General features: G+C 44.7%; 2 protein-coding genes and 2 non-coding genes across 6 annotated transcripts in view; 2 read left to right on the plus strand and 2 right to left on the minus strand.

The window, feature by feature from the left end:
* The window catches only part of LOC116772702 (serine/threonine-protein kinase SMG1), a 64,833-nt gene extending 54,051 nt beyond the window's left edge, over positions 1 to 10,782 (plus strand). Inside the window, exons 2-15 of one of the 2 annotated variants that reach the window (XM_061522197.1) lie at positions 2,414 to 2,622; positions 4,174 to 5,503; positions 5,622 to 5,861; positions 5,942 to 6,147; positions 6,289 to 6,416; positions 6,509 to 6,717; positions 6,969 to 7,096; positions 7,267 to 7,495; positions 7,810 to 7,908; positions 8,119 to 8,316; positions 8,947 to 9,119; positions 9,210 to 9,283; positions 9,356 to 9,441; positions 9,516 to 10,782. In XM_061522197.1, the coding sequence (XP_061378181.1) occupies positions 2,414 to 2,622; positions 4,174 to 5,503; positions 5,622 to 5,861; positions 5,942 to 6,147; positions 6,289 to 6,416; positions 6,509 to 6,717; positions 6,969 to 7,096; positions 7,267 to 7,495; positions 7,810 to 7,908; positions 8,119 to 8,316; positions 8,947 to 9,119; positions 9,210 to 9,283; positions 9,356 to 9,441; positions 9,516 to 9,593 (3,387 nt within the window). In that variant the 3' untranslated portion in view covers positions 9,594 to 10,782. Of the gene's footprint in view, positions 1 to 2,413; positions 2,623 to 4,173; positions 5,504 to 5,621; positions 5,862 to 5,941; positions 6,148 to 6,288; positions 6,417 to 6,508; positions 6,718 to 6,968; positions 7,097 to 7,266; positions 7,496 to 7,809; positions 7,909 to 8,118; positions 8,317 to 8,929; positions 9,120 to 9,209; positions 9,284 to 9,355; positions 9,442 to 9,515 lie in introns of those variants that run through there. The other variant, XR_009752783.1, reaches the window with a different exon arrangement.
* Positions 10,783 to 10,857: 75 nt separating this feature from the next.
* On the minus strand, positions 10,858 to 17,759 carry LOC116772704 (TATA element modulatory factor). 2 transcript variants are annotated; one of them, XM_061522198.1, is made up of 9 exons: positions 15,613 to 17,759; positions 14,925 to 15,139; positions 14,620 to 14,761; positions 13,248 to 13,467; positions 12,898 to 13,092; positions 12,508 to 12,700; positions 12,212 to 12,419; positions 11,899 to 11,976; positions 10,858 to 11,620 (listed from the first exon to the last, which is right to left on the minus strand). In XM_061522198.1, exons 1-9 carry the CDS (start codon positions 17,506 to 17,508, stop codon positions 11,297 to 11,299), a joined length of 3,471 nt encoding a protein of 1,156 aa, XP_061378182.1. In that variant the 5' UTR covers positions 17,509 to 17,759; the 3' UTR covers positions 10,858 to 11,296. The 2 variants fall into 2 exon arrangements, with proteins under 2 accessions (XP_061378182.1, XP_032520865.2); XM_032664974.2 differs by having other exon boundaries at positions 12,275 to 12,419; positions 15,613 to 17,757.
* A 191-nt stretch (positions 17,760 to 17,950) lies between these two features.
* On the plus strand, positions 17,951 to 18,044 carry Trnai-uau (transfer RNA isoleucine (anticodon UAU)). Its single transcript has 2 exons — positions 17,951 to 17,988; positions 18,009 to 18,044. It is a non-coding gene; the product is annotated as a tRNA-Ile (tRNA).
* Positions 18,045 to 18,506: 462 nt separating this feature from the next.
* Trnai-uau (transfer RNA isoleucine (anticodon UAU)) lies at positions 18,507 to 18,600 on the minus strand. The gene is made up of 2 exons: positions 18,563 to 18,600; positions 18,507 to 18,542 (listed from the first exon to the last, which is right to left on the minus strand). It is a non-coding gene; the product is annotated as a tRNA-Ile (tRNA).
* Between the last annotated feature and the right edge of the window lie 1,443 nt (positions 18,601 to 20,043).

The following is a 20,043-nucleotide window of genomic DNA, read 5'->3' on the forward strand; positions in this document are numbered from 1 at the left end:
AGTAATAACAACAATTATGAGGCGCTGTTAATTATATTGTTTAAGTAATGTCAACATCGTTAACAAATCAAAAAATTAACCCTTTACTAACTGGCCCTTAATCACCCAATTTGTATTTAATTTAGAATTAATTGCCCAATTCATTAACACGGTTGTTGTTTAACTTAATTAATTAATATTTATGTGAGGGGGATACCTGTTATATAAATAGATCTAATTTAACAACAGTCCATCATTCCTAAATCAGTCCCCAGTGACACCGCACGTACAATACAACATGGAACTTCACTTGCATCTGACTGCTGTTTCTCGTGCTTTGGACTACAAATGGGGAACACCTGTGGACCTGGAAAGTTCCCAGGACATGAGGACGTGTTCTCCGGCCGTCATAGATTTACCAACGACCACGTTCTCCTCCGAAGAATATTTAAGGAGCATAAGAAGGAAAACATCTGAATGTGCACCAAGAAAACCGAACCTCCTAAGAAAGGACACGTTCGCTAATATTTCAAGTTCTAGATTATCCTGTGAAGAAATTATCTGTGACGTTTTGGATCAAACCATTTACTTCTCGGACGACACTGTAGATTCAAAGTATGATTTAGATAGCTCTGGATTTATCGACAATTACACTGAAAATAATCAACGGAACAAAGACATCGAATACTTTATGAAAGAAAAAACTAAGGTTCTGGAAATTGCAAAAAGTGCGGTTAAAAATAAAAACCGTGCAAAATATTCTTTCAGAAAGTTTAGAACCTCGACAACTCTATTCGCGAAGAAGTTCCTAAAGAAGAAATGATTCTTCAGTATAGTCATACTTGTGTTGGTGTTTATAGACTGTAAATAGTTAGGTTAATTTATCTGGTTTTGTTTCTGTTATAAATATAGATATCGTTTTTACATATTTCTTTGATTGTCCCCTACCTTCACGCGCCATGACCTGGTTCCTGCTCTGTTTGAGCTGAACTCCAAATGTAACATTTTATCCAATTTTCTGTCGTTTCGTTTACAAAGTGTGTCTCGGAGTGAACGCCAGTCGTCTGACTCCAGAGCCACTCTAATAGCTCTCCATTCCCTATTAATTACTAATGTAACTGGATTTCCTACGACTTGTGTCCGAGATTACTTGTATCATCTAAAGTAGTAACCCTTTACTCGTGCCATGTCTAAAAATAGAGTCGATTTGAATAAAAATTTACATGAAGCATACAATTTATGCCTTCCGTAGGCTTCCACATTCGAATTGCACGGATAACATTCTAAAACTGATTTATTAATTACTAGTACTTAAATTCAACTAAGTGTTAAAGATCTCCCTCAATATCATTATATATAGGTAAATCTTTTGACGAAACCACTTGTTTAACAATCATATTACTAACTCGCACTACACTCCGTGACGGTATGCAACAGACGGTGTTAAGGTTATATAAAAAGACAGGAAAGCAATTAATATAATAGTTTTTGTTCGAGTCGTTTTTGATAAGTCTGTCGGTCTTTTGACGTACATATAGTACCGGTCGGATTCGTCGAATGACAGAGTCATACATATAAATTTAAAGAGTTCGATCCATACAAATAACTCACAATATAGTATCCAGTTTCAGCGGTCTTTCGGTTATAAGTGTAGTGTAGAGGGTCGTATTATGTAAACTACACAGTTTCTTTTGTGGGTCGATACGGCGAGCGATATAGAGATATAATATTCCGTCAGCGGCGCACGTCCCCAGAGACGAGAACGAAAAATTGTTCAGAGATACGCATTATGAATACTCAGCGCCTTCAATGTGATACACTAACATTATTAATAATAGAATAATCGTTTACCTAATGTGGATACAAGTTTCATAAACCTGAATTATTTAAGTCGTCAAATCAACTCACGCAATGTACATATTTTTGTGACTTTAATTAAAATATAGCGAAGTAAAAGCTGGTATAAAGCTGATGTGTTTTTTTTTACTGATTTATTGCGTCACTTTATTTTTTATTTTATATCACCTAAACATTTCACAGTATGCTCTCATTGCAAAATGTATTTCATTTTTAAGGTTGTCATCACAGCAACGATAAAGCCAGCGAGAAATTTATAAACAAACGTCCGCGTTGTGCGATTTAGATCCTCGCCGTTGTTTTCTGCCCAACTAATGGCGTTGCTTGTATTATAAACTGCCAACAGAGCTCTCTATAATATATTCAGTGCAGGCTCGCGTTCATATTTTTTAATGAACGTACAGAACATTTTGTATCAAAAGTCGTCGTTGGCGTATATTTCCCTCATCTGTAAACGTGTAATTGTAATTCGCATCTATGATATGCTTTATATAACTGGTATAATAACTACAGTTGGTGTTATCTTTCAATGTACATTTAGAGTTCTCTTTGTTGATAGTCTATGTATTTTTCCCAGGGTATATTCCGCCTGGCGTGTGAGCACGTAGTCCGCACCATGCGTCGCGGCCGGGAGACCCTCCTCACACTGCTGGAGGCGTTCGTGTACGACCCTCTGGTGGAGTGGGGTGGTGGGCGTCGTAAGCGCGGAGCCCGCCACGTGCGAGCAGCCAAGGCCATGCTTGCGGTTCGCGTGAGGGAACTGAAACACTCCGCCACCGATATCACGTGAGTGTATTAGATGTGTCTGAAGAAGTATCAGTGGTATCGCAGATCGTTACGAGCGAACTAAAAATAGAGCTTTTCCAAAATAAAACCGAGCTTCGGTATAAATAGACGTCATTCATAATGTCGCGTGCTCGTTAACGCGGATCGAGTACTACACAACACGTTCATTAATATTCAATATTTCGGGAACGATTCCATTCATTCCAATTAGGAAAACAATATACGAACATTCTAGAACCGTAAACAGCACGCTCGGACCACAGTCATTATATAATACATAGCTGTACTGCATGTGTCTGTGTGTACGAGTACGTGTGACTTATAATATAGTCCATTCACAAATGAATTTTTGTATTTTTCAATACAAACAACAAAACATGTAAAGTGTTTGTCCATAATAACAATACTGAAAATAACTCGTCTCCGTCGGTTTGGCGCCCCACGCAACTTGTAACTATAAAGAAGGCAAACTCATTTCACTCTATTTGTTTTTCCGTTCCTCTGGTGGCTTTTAAAAGACAGCCCTCACACGCCTGAAGTGCATTCATCCTGGATTGATGACGATGCAGACTTCTTTGTGTGCTTCTGCAAACACGAATAGTATATATGTATTCCTTACATGTCCCGTGAATAAAATGTAACATTCCAAATAATTTGCACAATACAATGAGAAATGTTTCTGCATGCCACAGTATACATGATATATAAACACAATAGTTCTGTGGCGCTCCACATATTTTCGCCAGCATCTTCGATATAGGGTGTATTGCATGTTCACTGCTACATAGGTATAGGGTATGGAATATTTGTTCAAGGGAAGTGTTTTCTGTTTGTAGTACGAACGTTTATTCTAACATTAAATACAAGTGATTCATGTCGGACTGGCTCATGGAGCTCTGTTAATAAAATCATAAAATAGATGCTAACATAAGCAGCACTCGTTACATAGTTTGAAATGAGAAATTGTATATATTGAGAATAGAAATCTCCAATAGTGCGTCAGTACTTCACGACGGGACAGCTTTTTCGTTTATACAAAAGCACAGGTCCGGTCGTGTGTGGAATACTGATGTCACATCTGAGCATGCTCTGCCAAATAACATCTCACTGGATAGGACTCAGTGGAGAGGCGTGCTAGAAAGTTTATTTGTGTCCACTGCTTGATTAGATCGAATCTAGTCAGCCTAGAAAACAAACGAAAAGTATTCTTGTTCAAACACCTTCTACGACTTCATTACCCCCTTCCCACGGGTAGAATGACAGTCGAGCACTGTCCAGTAAAAGCTTTAAAATATTTTCTTTTATATTATTTGATGTGTTTAAACAGTTCCGCTAGGTTTACATAATAATATTACTAGATTTAACTGAATAAAACTAAAATTAAAATTTTGTAGAATCATTAAAAGATATTATTGGAAATGTTAGACGAGTCGTTTTAACCTTAATGCGAAACATTGTAAGAAAACTCACACGCAAAACATCAAGGAAAGGATTAAGAGTGAAATACTTAACGAATTTTTGACGTAACACACAAATTTCATTCCGTTACAGAAATCAGCTGTTGGCCGCACTACCTGAAGTAAAGCACTGTGCGGATAAGTGGTTAGAAGAAAACGAACAGTTACATACTGTGGAGGAAAAACTTGACATGTGTCATAAACAGATGGCCCTCATCAAAGAGGTCGAGGCGTGCGGCAGCAACCTCAGCGACCATCCTCTGTACGCCATCTCACAGAAATATACGTCACATAAACAGGCCAAAAACGCGGTCGAGGACTCGATGAAAGCTCTCGTAAAAATCCTCAACGACTTCGATACTCAGATAGAAAGTTTTGCAAACACTAATGACATATTGAACGGGCCGCAGTTGATGACCTGGGTGCAAGAGTTCTCGGGGCCTCATTACGACGACGAGAAACCCATATTCGAACCCATAAAAGAGTTTTTAACCAACGCCGGAAAAGGTTCCATGATATCACAATTCGAACAGGCGGAAGTAGAGTTGAACCAGACCATGCAGCAGACAAACCTACTGGTGAGGTCCTGCCTCGAGCTGTTGACACAGTACGTGGCCGTCTCTCAGTACTATCCACAGAGTCGGACGGAATACCACCGCTTAGTGATGTTCCGCAAGTACCTGGCGACAGCTTTAGAAAGTAAATCCCCGGAGGTCTGTCGGGAGGTGGCCGGCCAAGTCACGGCTCTGGTGGAGTCGGACAACGTCACCGGTGACTCGCAGCAAATTATCGCTTACAACTATCGTTTACACCAAGTCAACGCGGAGGCGAACGCGTACCTCAACAAATGCCACGAAAGATTGCAACTAGAGGGCGGGCCCGACGCCATCGCTCTGGCACAGGACAGCTACATGGAAGCGAAAAATAATATAAACAACTGGCTGCGAACGGAAGAGGGCGCCGGAGCGGCTCTGGAGAACGCCGCTATCGGGATGCTGTGTAATTTGAACAGGAGATATCTAATGTTGGAGAACGGCGCACAGAGCGCAGGAGACTGCCTACTCGACCTAACGTCCAGGGACGGGGAATGGTTCCTGGACGACATGAACTCGCTGTCGATGCAGGCCATCGAGTTGCTGACTCTGCTGCCCTTGCCTTCGACCACGGCGGACGACGCCGCCCTGTCAGTGGCCGTGGAATGTGTCAAGAATGCTAATCTTCTAATAGCTGACTTGGTTCAACTGAACTACAACTTTAGTACAATCATTTTACCAGAGGCCGTTAAGAAAGTTCACTCCGAGGATCCCTCGACCTTGCACATGATAAATGAACTGAACGCGCTCATCACCAACACGCCCGTGACCCTCAACGACCTGCTCACACAACTCGAAATGCACTTCCGCTATCTGGTGATGGACATGGAGGTATTAGCAATGCATTTATAATTTCATGAGTGATGACGCCTGGAAATTTCTCCGAGAATAAAAACCACGCAAATATACAGCGACAGCTTTTTTTAAGGAAAGCAATTGTTATTTTCAGTCCCCAGCTGCCGGTGCACAAATACTAGCGGCCGAGCTCCGTAGTCGCTACGAGGAGCTCTTGTCTCCGTCGGAGGGCGAGGCCCCGGGACAAACCCCAGGCCGCATGTTGCTGATGGGGTTCAGCGGACTGTTCGCGGCCGTGGAGCTCCGAGCGAGGGAGCTGGCCGACCACCTCGCCGCCCCGCTGCAGCCCGCCTGGAGGAAGATCGACCAGATCAATGACGCCATGCACATGTCGGTGAGTGACGCGCGCCGGAATATCAACACTTCCGATCAATATTAGTAAAGTGATCGTCGCCACTTGCTGCTCCTCCCCAGGCTGCCATGCAGAGTCCCGCGCTGCGCTCCGTGCTGGAGGATATCTTCACGGTGCGGCGCGTGCAGACCGTGGCGGAGGTGTTCTCTCTGTGCCTGCAGCTCGCCCGCGCCTTCCGCGGCTCTCCCCCGCCCGCCGCGCCTCCTCCGCCCCCCGCCGCCTCACAGCCCCTCCTGGACGACGCCGCGCTGTGTAAACCAGTCAGACGGTACTCTCTCTCCTAGAATGTATTGTTTGTTCTTTAAAAACTATCCAATAATCAGTAAAACAATACTTTGCAATATAAGACTGTTAACCGTCACCGCCCTGTAGTCGGTGTCTGTCTCTATGAACCAGTTTACTGTTCCAGTTTTACGGCGGAGTACGTGTCCCGCTGTTTCCTGGGCGTCCACTCCCTGTCTCTGGGCCGCGCGCTGTGCCTCCTGCTGCGGCGGGCGCGGCTCGATCTGCGCGCCGAGGTCGAGCAGAAGGAGATCGGTGAGCTCTCACTCTCACACCGGACAGAAATCGAGGAGCGACACTCCTCCTTCTGCTAATAATCTCACTCATATAAATTCTCGTATCGACAGGCGCCTCCTGGAGCGTGTCCCTGGAGTCTCTGGTGGAGAAGGCCTGCGGGTCCGTGTCGGGTCGCGCGGGGTCCCTCGCCGGAGCCTTGCAGGCGTCCCGGGCCCGCACGCTCCGCGCCGCCGCCGCCGTGCGCGCCCTGGACCGTGCCCGCGCCTCGGCTCGCGCCGCCCGTCTGCGCGCCGCCGCCCACGCCAGTCTACACGCTGAAGTAATACATAACGATAATACGTCGGCCAGAGACACTCCATGTGATCTACTTAATACATCGCCAGAACGCGGCGCCGTATTTTTTCATATCATTATTATTGTGTCGCGCTGTATGGAAACCTGCACACGACGATGCTCCACAATAACTAAATATTATCGATCGTCGCCGCACACAAACACTAACAAAATATAAAGCCTGCCTCGCTATGTCGATATTGACACCAATAGTGACAAAAGTCGCTTGTCCCTCAGATCGTGTCCGGAGCCCCCGAACCAGGCCCGGCGTTGTTCCGCGCGGCCCGGGACCTCACCGCCGCCCGGGGACGACTAACTGACGCCTTGGAGAAGGCACAGGCTCTCCTCACACCCGCACATCAGAGGTACGGGAAACACACACGCCCACGCCCACACACACACACACACACACACACACACGTACACGAGACTATTCTTATTTCTAACTATTATGTAGAGTTATTATCAACATTCATGATTTTCATAATATAATTATTAATTTGAATATTAATAACCTGGACACTATGTGTTGCAGAGTAAAGTGGGGCGCGGGGGCGAACCCCGACCTGCTGGGGGCGGTGGTGGCGCTAGAGTCGGGCTGGGCGGCGCGGGCCGGGAGGGCGCATGCTCTGTGTCGCGCAGGGGCCGTGCTGGCGCCACACGCGCGCTCCGCCTCCGCCCTGGCCGCGGCCAGGCCCGCGAGACACGCCAGGGCCCTGCGACACGCCCGCACGCTCAGGACCGCGCTCGCGCACTGGGAGAAGGTCAACCACTCACACTAACATTAACCAACCATTAGTCAGCGTCGCTCCGCTCCACGCCGAGCATCCTGTTTTTCATTAACACGTCCGCCACAGGACGCAATACTCTAGGTGCACGACTGAAAGCTTTGGGAACGCTTCGTCTGTAGCGGGTCGACTTAACGTAGTGGTCGAGACACAGAGATTGTTCCTAATAGAAGATGTTGCGTGTCCGCGCCGGTAACTCACGCCTCTTGTACATGTTTCTAGTCGTGTCCATCGTGTCCAGTGTAATCTGAGGATCCAGTAGTTGATGCGAGTGTTCCGTACTGTTGCAGGCGTGTACGCTCGCTCAGAAGTACTCGCTGCACGTGTCGCCCGTCGAGGAGTCGCTCATGGAGATGCTGCACCCCGAAGGAAACATCGACACACACTGGGTAAACACACTGTCATACAGGATACGAGGTCGGTTTGATTCCCCGGGAAAAAGCCCTCTTCATGCTGAATATATAACAGAAACCGTTGAGTCCGAAATAAAAACAAAAATACGGAAACTATTTATTGATAACCGACGGAGCCAAACTCTCGTCTCCAAACTAATCTCCGAATTGAATGATTTTTATCTTAAAATCTTTTCCCCGGTCCAGGTGGGAGACGTGTCGGCGCTGGTCCAGGACACGCTAGGATCCCGGGCGTCGGCCGCCAGCTCGGCGCGCGCCCGCCTGAGCGTCGCCAGCGACGCCCTCAGCGCCGCCGCCGCCCGCCTCAGGGACGCAGCCGCCGCCCGGGAACATCTGCTGCACGACCTGGCCGGGCCGCTGCACGCGCTCGCCCCCTACAACGAGGTACTCACGCTACTTCTCAATCACTGTAGAATGAAGGTGACAGGTGATACGGCGGCCGTTTTTAGTCTCAAGGAACACTTTGAATAAAAACGGGATGTGTGTTCGGTACAGGACATAAAACGGAGACAGCAATCGAGGAAAGTTGGTATTTTGAATAAACACGAGCAGCGGGGCCTGTGGTCAGCATTAAGTTTTGTGTGATCAGTGTATTTGATAACAAGCTGGAATAGAATAAGAAGCCCGTCGAGCTTTAGAAGAAATAACGTACAATTATTTCACAACAAAGTAACATACTTGAGGATAGGATAGAAAACATTACAAGCTTCTCGTCTTGTTTCTCCAGCTGCTGGTGACATTGGTGTATTGAGCTCCACACCAACATGTCTCCTCCGGATTCTCTTGCTTCGATCCAACCAACCGAGTCCCTTTGTGGACAAGTTTTAAACTGTCCAGCAACCAACAAAACTACTGCTAAGGGTTGGATTATCACCTGAGAACTATGAATTGGACTTCATTAAACTTTGTGAACAACATGAAATTAATGGCATCTAAAATAGACGCCGCTCACTGATGTAGTACACATCCTCCGTCAAACAGTTATCTAGTTTAATAGTTTCTTTCCGTGTCCAGGGTGACAATCCGTCCCAGGAGTTCCTGTCTCTGTGGCGCGCGGTGTCCGAGCGCCTGGCGGCAGTCTGCGGCCTCCTAGACCTTGACCTGGACCTGGAGCGCGTCGCTCGGACAGCTGCAGAAACACACGCACTGCTCACAGACCTGCCGCTGCTGTTGGATATGATGCTCCAGTAAATAACGATACGACACAACACACTACACAACGACGTCTTGTATCAGAGGAACCGACAAGATGTGACGTTCACCATCTCTCGTTCCAGATTGCCCGGAAACACGGACACGAGCCGGCGACTCACGCGGCAGGCGGCCGTCGGCAGACCGCCCGCCAGGCACGGTAAGGAGGGCGGCACACGACACACCGTCAGTGTGAAGTAACGTGCATTACTAATAGTCATGTCCGCGTCAGGTCACGAGCAGCGGAGTGCGACCGGCGCCGGCGTGTGGCGGCGCGTCAGACTCAAACTGGAGAAACGAATGACGCCGCAGGAACAGGTACTCGCGCACTCCACAGGAGATGTGTACCCTTGTGTATGTCATGACCTCCCTGACCCGAGCCCGTGTCGCAGGTGGAGTACATTATATCGGAAGCGACCAGCGCGGACAACCTCTGCCTCATGTACGAGGGCTGGATGGCGTGGGTGTGAGTCCCGGGCGGTGCTCCGCCCTCGCCCCGCGCCGCCCCCGCCGTGTGCGGACGGGCGCTCCCGTGCCGCTCGGCCCGCGGGCGCCCTCCCGCGAGCCCCACGAGCCGGACCGAAGCCCCCGGGCTCGGCCCCGACGACGACGTCAGCTACGGAAGACACCCCGCACGGGGAACTCTCCGTATCACGATTCGATGTTAGATTTAAAGTATCGCGACTCCGACGACGACTCGCGCGTTCTCCAGGAGCCGCCGAGGCCCAGGCTCCCTCCACCAGCACAGGGACACGCTCCCGGCCGAGCGACGTCGACTCACGGATCGTCTTCATTGAAATATTCATATATATGTATCTCAGCTACCGAGTATGTTGTAAGGTTACCGTGTTTGGACCCCAGCTTGTTTTCTCCACGCGACCATCGCTCTCCCCCGCTCCCTCGGGCTGCCGGTCATCCATTCATCGCCTACGAATATATTTTACTAAAGGAAACTTTCTCTGCACGATACAATACTAAAGAAGGCTCGAGTTAAATAATACTAGCTGAATAAACAAGAGAAAGAAGTCAGAAGTGTAACATGACGCGCCTCCAGCGATCCTGACCTGTCACCGCGGACTCCCGGGCCTCGCCCTGGCCGGCCGCGGACAGGGGATCATGCGATAATAGTCGTCCTTAACTTTCAAACTCAACTTCAGCTCCCTGAAGGATTATTTCTTCGGTTCGAAAACTCGTACCAAATATCACAAGCATACGTTGTATGTATTCTCAGCGTACATTTTTGGCCTTATAAAATTTAGCAATCCGTGTAGCGATCACACCGGAGACATGTTCGGTAAAGTCTAGGGAAAATACGAATGAGTAAGGAAACAAGCTATTTTAAATATATATGCATTTACTGTACGAGTGTGTGTGTGACTGGACTCGCGTTACACGAGCGGTCGAGGCGGAGGGGGCATTCCACGAAACGAACACTCGCCGTGAGTCGCGAGTTACTTTCTCTTTAATAGAATTATATCAGCGGGCCGGCCAGCCGACTGTCTGGCCGCCTCCTGTCGGTTCGCGGCCCGGAGTTGAACCTTCCTTATTCCTCGTCGTCATCGTCTACCTTCTGGAATGCTCCGTCGCGTTGTGTGTGTGTGTGTGCGCGCGCGTGTGTGTGTGTCGCTTCATATTAATATAATAAATGGTGTCAGTAAAGCGATCTTTCATTTCCCCTCGCCGCCTGCGCTCCTCGCCTCGTCTATGGGTCGGGCTCACAAATGAAACCACCGGTACTTTTATATATTTAATAATAACCATTAAGCTATCGTCTGACGCAATAGAGATGAATTTAAGTCAATTTTATATATTTTATATTTCCTACTTAATATTTTTTTTAAATAATAAAAGTTTATAACAATTCACAATTATATTATAATATATTTCCGATTCAAATGTTTCAATGAGCTGGTAGCGAGTCGGCCATCTCCCATACATAGAGTTATTTACATCTAACATTTTATAGAACCGCCCCCCCCCCGCGCAGCCGGAGACTCGTGCAGTCACGATTCATCGAATAATAATTTGCATATTATGTTTTTAATCTTTTAATAAATAAATGTGTCGCAGTAACGGCTTCTTATTGTCTTTAAGTTTTCCTAAGCCTCTCTTACGTCATAAGACACGCGATTCAAAGAGCAGACTAAAATGCACCGAGATGAGTCGGGTCGGTTCAGGTGCGCTCGTCGAGGCGTCTCCTGAGCAGCAGCAGCTCGTCCAGCTGTTGCTTGTAGAGCTGCGTGACGTCGTGGAGGTCGAGCCGCAGCTCGTGCAGCTGCTCCTCCTTCTCGCCGTACATCTGCAGCAGCTCGTCGTAGCGCGCGTGCTCGTGGTCCGCGAGGCGCGCCCGCAAGGCCGCCAGCTCCCCGGCCAGCGCCGCGCGCTCGGCGGCCAGGCGGGCCAGCACGTCGTCTCGGCCGCGGCGGGAGCCCCACTGGCGCGTCATCTGACTCAGCGCCTGCTCCACGGCCAGCGCGCTGCTCCCCGCCGCCTCCTCCTGGGAACCCATCGCACACATTAAACAAGTCGTACATTTCATATGCAAAGAGGTCATAATCCTGCGGAGGATCGACATGAAACATGGACAAGGGGACTCTTTCTCGTGACGTTGCCTTTATTGCTATATAAAATTTTTTTCTTAATTTTCCTATTCATTATAATATTGATGATGCATATAAATCGTTTGAAAGCTGTCTGTGACCGCCTCTCATCGCCTCACTCTCACGGCCAGTCCTAGACAGTGCTTCCTCTACTTTTCTCCTTATAACCACTCACAGTCCAAAACGAAGTGGAGCCGAGGTCGGACGTGACGGAGCGCGCCGGGGACACGTCGCCGCGACTGGACACTTGCTCCTGGAAATGGAATCACACACATTCATTACAGCAATAGTGTTCGTCCTTATCAACTCGGCAAACTGCGTCAGAGAGAACTGTATAGATTGCTTTAAAACAACGTCTCTGGCAATGGGCAGCTACGATACGCCGTCATCAGAATTCGGAATTAATTATAGACGGTGTCTCATTCTAAGCTACACCACTGTGAAGTTTCCGAGTGATGGAACAACAAACGTACAGCACACATCCTCACCGTTTGCTCATTTACATAAGTGGTACAAGTCCCATCCCCGCTGCCCTCACTGGCTCCCCGTACCTGCAGTATGGCGTTCCTCCTCCTCTCAGTGTCCAGGGCCGCCTTTTCCTCGGCCAGCGAGTGTTCCGTCTCGCTCACTCTCGTCCTCAGTTCCTCTATCTGCCTCTCACTTTCTACCCGGATCTGTTCTAACTCCGTTGTTTTTCTGTTCGGATGGTATTATACACAGATAGAGAAATAAAATGTTTATGAAATAAAACAGAAACTTCCCTCCCCCCCTGTTCCTTTCCCACCTGTCCAGGTCGCGTGTGAGCGTGTGTATCGTGTCCCTGGCCTCCCGCAGCTCTTGCTCCAGCGCCCTGCTCCTCTCCTCCCGCTCCTCCCCCCGGCTCCTTTCCTCCGCCAGTGTCTCCGCCAGGGAGGTGTTGTCTTCTCTCAGCAGTCTCTCCCTCTCCTTGGCCTTGGCAGCCGTCGTCTCTGCCTCCGCTGGATAGAAAACGTTCATATAATATTCCCAAACTTTCAGAACCTTTCGAGATCTTTAATAATCACAACCGAAAGACTAAAATAAGCCGCAGGCACTGAAAAGAAGAAGAGAATAAAAAGCGATTTCCTTCGGTCACAGTTCAGAGCTGTTCGCGGATGTCGTGCTATGTTGTAAAGTGTGTGTAATGTGTATGTACCGAGCCTAGCGTCGAGCGCGGTCCGGTAGAGTCGTTGTTCCTGTTCCCGGGCGAGCGCGGCTCTCTGGAGAGCGGTCAACTGCTGTAGAAGCGCCGTGTCGTGGTCGTCCGTGGCCTCGCCCACCGCGCGTGCCTCCGCGGCGGCTCGCACCTCGCGCCGCAGAGCTTCCTCGCGCGCCGCCCAGCGCTGCTCCTCTGTCACACGAGGATACTATACATACCGTCACTCATCAAACTGTGAATCTGAGCCTGCTCAGAGACTGTCATTTTAATATTTGATGGTAAAGATCCTTTTCAATTCGCATCTAAGCCTGTGTTACTCCAGACACCTGTATGTCCCTTGTCCTCACCGGCTCGTCTCTCAGTCCTGAGCAGCCTCGTCTCCTCTAGAAGGGCGGCCGCGTGTTCCCGGGCGAGGCGGGCTTCCTCCCGAGCGTGCTGCAGCTCGTCCCTGAGCCTGGTCGTCTCTGCCCCTCCTCTCTGCAGCTCGGCCAGCTCCCGCCGCGCCGCCTCCAGAGACGCGCGGCTCGTCGCAAGCCTCTGAGTCGTGTCGTCTAGGGAGCTCTTTGTCTATAATTATGAAACGACGCGAGTGTTCAGAAATAACTAATTATACAATTCATAGAAATATCCATTAAAAGTGCAGTTCCATCTAACAGAGATTGAATGTATCAGCTGTAGCTGTTTCAGTCAAATAGCTTTTAAGATGAGTGAAATATATACATCTACAGAAAAATGTTCGCTGAACAAAACTGATAATGCTTTCAGGGTTCACGATGGAATTTGATGTTTTTCAATGTTTTATGAAGCGATTGTATCAAATATTTTAACGATATAAAGCGATAAACGATGTGATAAAACTAAAGGATGTCTGTAGAGAACACGAACTACAGCTCAATAATGACATATTTGCAGTTACTGTGAACCTGCGAGCAGTGAACTAGTATGGAAACAGGAGGACTAGACTAGGGATCCTAAACTAGAACACTGTGGTCACTGAACTGCCAACGACACCAGCTCCAACTCCTGGCCTCGACGAACCTCATCAGAATAATACTTGGAGTACCAATAGCTGTGAATCGTTAAAAGCACTTTATGGTCCCAATCGTCATCAGGACGCCTGTACATTCGTGCATAATAAGTTCGTTCTATACATACGATAAACATTATTTTGTATTTTTCCTCATGCGATACATTGATTTACTCGCATCGAGTTAAATTTTTAGAGTTCTATTTCAGTAAGGAAATCTTGACATTTCCTATCGTTATAACAGTATACAAGAACAGCTGGATGATGTCGTTTTAAAGGAAAATGACGCACCATTCAGAATATAATGAATTACTAAAGTTGTAGATCTTTAACAGCGATGATAATAGTTATCACCGAGTGAATATTTAATACCGAAGGGAAACGGGTTGACACATTTGTTATTCAGGGCAACCAGCGACGCGTCGGGACGGCATTACACTGATCGGTCACAAACTAAGATATCACATCAGGAACAGCTTCAATAGGAACCGTTTACAATAAACAACATTATGTGGTACTAAAATGAAAAATCTAATATTACAGAGTTGATAAGGCGTCCGAGTAACAGCGATAACAGGCCGCGGACCGGGTTTATAAGTAATTTGTTATTCATGTATTTTTTTAAAACGAATCGCGCTATGGACGCGATCAAAGTAGTCATGTGATGTCAGTCAAGTCCTGGGGCTTCCTACCTCTGCCAGCTCGGCCTCCAGAGTCTTGTTAGTGGCCGTGAGCCTGTACACGGCCTCTATCTGGTTGACCTCCAGCTCCTCCTTGGCTGACAGACACCTCTTCATTCGCTCCAGTTCACTCGTCTGATCAGCTATCTTGTCTCTGGATCGACGTAGGACAAAGCATCTTATCAACATGTCATATAACTAATACAGAACGTTTTTCATGAAAAGAGTCTGGTTATAGAGAGATATAAGTGTGAAGTAGAACTTAAACTACAATAACTAGTATGAGTGATATAAGTACTCAAGTCAGTACTCAGTACCTCAATCCCTTTATGACCTGTTCGTTGTCTTTTTCCTTAGCGCGTAGTTTCTTGATGATGTTGGTGTGCTGCAGCTCGTGCCTCGCCAGCTTCTCTCCCTCCTCCTGGAGCTGGGAGATCATCTCGTCCTTCTCCTTTATAGTGTTCTCCAGCTCCGACGAGTTCTTGCGTGTCGTGTCCGATTTCAATGTGTCTAACTGCTTCCTCAATTGATCCTAGTCGTGGAATAAATTGATATCGGAAATATACAAAAAATAATTTTCATTCAATTGCAATTGAAAAAAAATTAAGACAATGACGCCATTACTGTATACAACAAAAAGAATGTGCTGCTTGACATAGCTTAACATGTTTTTGTCGGATTACGATAATCAGTGCTAATCTCGCACCAATATTTTGAAACAAGGAATGTGTTAATTTTTTCCAAGTTCACAACGTAAAAACAAGCATCTCAGGCGGCGTTAGAACAAAACATAATACAAATATATATGAACATACACCGCTCTCTGAACAAATAACATAACATTAAAGTTTTTGTTGTGATAAACATACTTTATGTTAGAAATTTATGAGGCTATCAAGTTACAATGTTCAATGAAATTCGATTAGACTAATGCTTTATCTTAAATAGTATTGATCACAATTACCTCCGAATTATTTTGATTGTATTTTAAATTAATGTACTCACCTTCTCCCTGATAGCCTGCTGGAACTTCTTTTCCAGAGCGGACATCCTCTGAGTGTAGTCCTCTGTGATCGTGTTGATGTCTCCTCCGTCATGCTTGTTCAGTAAACTTTCGATCTGACTCTTGAGGCTGGCGTTACATTCGGCCAGCTCCGCGTTATTCCGGCTGACCTCCATCAACCTCGATTCTCTCGCATCTAAGATCTCGGTCATCTCACACAACCTTCGCATCAGTTTATCATTATCTGAACCCTGGCTATCGTCACTGGTGTTGCTCTGTATCGAGGCTTCTGACAATTCTCTATTATGTCCGCGTATCTTAGAAGCCAGGCTCTTTCCTAAAACTAAATCTACAAGATTGGGTGAAGTGGCCCCGTCTACTTTTGCTTTGAAGCCATATTTTCCTGGACTATTTCTGCAGCCGTTGCTGCTTTCGCCGTTTGGGCTCGGAATGATTTCTATGTCAGAAGATGTGGCAGTCTCCAGTTCATCACCAGAGGTATGACCCGAGGTTTGGTCGGAACCAATCTTGACCAGATCACTTTTGCTGTCGGAACTCACAGGAGAGGTCCTCTCCTTCACACTGGTATCTCTCTGGGATGAATCATTACTAGTAGAGTGACTACATTGTTGTTTCTCTACATTCACAAAAGCAGAACTCTCAGACTGCAATAAATCACTGGTGACGTTGACATTATAAAATGAAGATGAATCACTTAGTTTATCTATTAGAACATCCTCCTGGCTATATTTTTTCTGCTCTTCTATAGACTTTTCTAAGATAACACTTTCATTATCAGCATTTAGGGTTCTGTCTGACCAAGAGCCGTCATTAGAAGAGTTTTCACTTAATTGCATCTTATGGGATGCCAGAGGCTGCTCTAAATAAACGAGATCCCTTTCATTCGTTTTTTTAAATTCGGATCTGGCAAGTTTTGGAAAAGGATTCATGGAGTTGTCATCGGTATCGAGGACTGTGGGGGCCGTGCATTCAGAAATTGAGTTATAAGACATGGTATCCTCATCGTCATCTGCTACCAAACTCACACTGTCTGCAGTTTCAGCCCTCTCAGTTCTTTCTCCGACCGGTGTAGACTTCTTGTCTGATGTCTCGCCTGGAGACAGATTAGAAGAATTGCTGCTGTTTTTGTCACTTGCATAACTGTCAAAGCCTAAGCACTCTATAGAGCTGGGACTCACAAGGCTGTCAGGTAATATTTCAACTGATTCAGAATTATGCTTAACACCAACGCTACTGCTGTGGGAATTGGAGATTGTATGACAAGAAGCTGCTTCTGACTCTGGTGATGACTTCAAACTTTGTGACAGAACCTCCACTGAATCAGAGCTATTTCTGCTGGACATAAATGACAAAACATTTGACATAGTTGAGTCACGACGGTCCTCTGATTTAGGAACTTCTTTCTTTACATTCCCACTTTCTCCACCGTCCGACATCACTAACTGACTAGAAGAAAACAAATCGTCTTGGCTGTCATATTTATCTGAAATAAGGTTCATAGACTTTGCCTTGGGTGGTCGGACTATTGTCTCACTTTCAGATTTTGTTTGCTCAAAAAAGGAACCAGCAAAGGATCCCCATAAACTTTGGGAATTAGATTTAGATGGACTCATTGTGACGACGGGCTGTTCCTGTATTGGATTTTCTCTCTCACTTTCCGCACTCACCGTTAAGCCCCAAGAAGAAAAGAAGTCTGAATTATCTTTTTCATTCATACTTCTGGTAGGTGTTGACTTAGAAGTAGATGTCCCAGTTGGCTCTTCTTGATCCTCGCTGCTGTCATCATCAATGTCGAGAGCCTTATCGATAGTTTTCTGGGCCTCCTTTAAAGCTGATTTGGCTAAACTTGTTAGCCCCGATGCATCGAACCAATTCATTTTTTGACAACATTAGACACTTAAAACATACAAAATAAACTCACTGATTTCACCCAGGAAACATATACAAAACTGACAGGTCAACACAAATTTAGGAACAAAACAAATTTATTAAAACACAACTATGACGTTTGCTAATTCCATTTTATGTTTACGAAATACAACAGTCAAGATTCATTCAACATTGAACGAATCACAGCTGATATGTGACGATGTTTCCATTATTTTATTTATTTATTCCAAATCAATAGTGAAAAATATATCATAAAAGTATTAATATAAATATTATTTTTATGGGAATATCCTACATTAATTCTAATACGATTTAAATCAATGCCGATATTTGACATTTCTCTTTTGCTTGACGTGTATAAAAAAAAAGAAAATATATGATAAAATGCTTCAGTAGTATTGGTTAGATATTTTCATCGTGTCATCCATAGCTCCAGTGGCGCAATTGGTTAGCGCACGGTACTTATAAGTCAGTGTTCGTGTGAGATATGCCGGGGTTGTGAGTTCGAGCCTCACCTGGAGCATACTTTTTAGAAAATTTTTTTCACGATTGGTTTTTTATATTTATGAATTTTTATATATACTGGGAATATTTTTTTAAATAATCATAAACGGAAAAGAATTGATGTTAGAGATTATTTTGTTACTGCGAGACATTTAAGAAATGATTGGTGCACATATCAATGTGTAATAAATATTTCTAATTTACCCTTACTTAATACAGCAAAGTGAATTGTATTAGATACATTTTAAATATTTGATAGCCGTTGAAAGTACATATTTTATAAGTCAACAAAACGAATACATTTTTTAAAACGAAAACGATGTTACAATTTATATATTCTGTATCTTCAAATTACTATAGCTTTCAAACAAAATGTATGAAACGTAGGGTTTCACCTCTCTCACCTATAACTCTTGATACACATTATGCATGTCTATTTACTGTACAAATATGTTGCACTTTATTTGTTTTCCCAAAAATATGCTCCAGGTGAGGCTCGAACTCACAACCCCGGCATATCTCACACGAACACTGTCTTATAAGTACCGTGCGCTAACCAATTGCGCCACTGGAGCTATGGATACACGTGGTCAAAACTATGGCTCTATTTTTTTTATGGAAATTGACCTTTGTAGTAGGACATTATCAGTTATGTGGTGATTCAAATTTATGAAGTACGATTGTTAAACTTTGAATTAAATTAACCTATTCTTCGATCAATTAGCCATTAGTCATTTCCTTAAGCAATAAAACATTTTTATGCAGTACCTAAACACTAAACAGTTACAGGTGTACCGAAATTAGGTATGAATATAATTTTTTTCATGCGATGATATATGTCTATGTATTAAACCGAATGGATTTTAAAAATGCTTGAAGTTTTGTCCTTAGCAAGAAAAATCCCCCTTACTTTAGCACCGAGGCTGTAAAAGATTTATTACGAGGAAGTTCTTTGTGTGGAAGCAGATTCATGTTAACACACCTATCTGTATTCTATAAACTATAATTCATTTTGCCATGTGATTCTATACCTACTTTGGGTAATGAAAGTCATGTTTCTGTATATAAATAATAATGTTCTTACTGGATACAAAATAAATTCCTACTTAATAGAAGCAAAGACCCTGGTATTTCGTCTGTGGTATAATTTGCCTAGTCTTGCAGGTTTTTTTTTTTTGTTGATGAGTAGCGTTTTTGGCGTTGTAATACAATTTTTTTTAAACATGTTTTGTCGGTTGAGAAACATACAATTGTTTTATTAAATCGCAAAAATTTTATCAAAAACAAGAAATGTCCTAAGTCAGTTTTATTTATTGTACAGTATATTATATCTGTAAGGACACTGAGAAATGGAAAAACTCTCTATTTCCTCAAAAATATTGCTGAGGATTTGTTCGATGTTGTTTCTATTTAATTAAAGAAAATTAGATTGAACGCAACTTTGAGGAAATGTAATTGCCCAGCTAACATCTCAAATCTAGAATTTTTATTTCATATGGACTTTTTCATGCAGAAAATTAAATATTGTGAAACAAAGGAAATCAATGTGAACAAAAATGTATGCACTTAACAAATGTAATTCACATTAATTTTTTGTGTCCTGAATATACGAATAAAATTTCTATCGGGAACGAGTCAAGAATCACTTGTTTTAAACGTTACAAAAAATATCTGTATAAATTGTCTTCAATTACTTTCAATTGAATATTTAAAGGAACACAAAATATTGACAATTTTTTTAATTTGAATGAATATTAATTTCCAAAAATCTTACGATTAGCTCTTTGTTTTTACCTCATTAATTTCGGTACGGAAGAAACTTCTCCAAATTGTTTGTTGAAATTGGAATTGGAAATTGTACGATATTGGAATTTCTTTCAGCTCAGTTTTTAGCGACAGCGAGGACACTTTACCGTATTTAGTATAATTTATAATAAAAACCACATAGTTTTGATCCAAATATCTTCTCTGTTTTCACAAGAGAACATTGAAGAACCGTAAGTAAGTAGCATACGTAC

This window comes from Danaus plexippus, chromosome 12 (assembly GCF_018135715.1).
Source record: "Danaus plexippus chromosome 12, MEX_DaPlex, whole genome shotgun sequence".
NCBI classification, from domain to species: Eukaryota; Metazoa; Arthropoda; class Insecta; order Lepidoptera; family Nymphalidae; genus Danaus; species Danaus plexippus.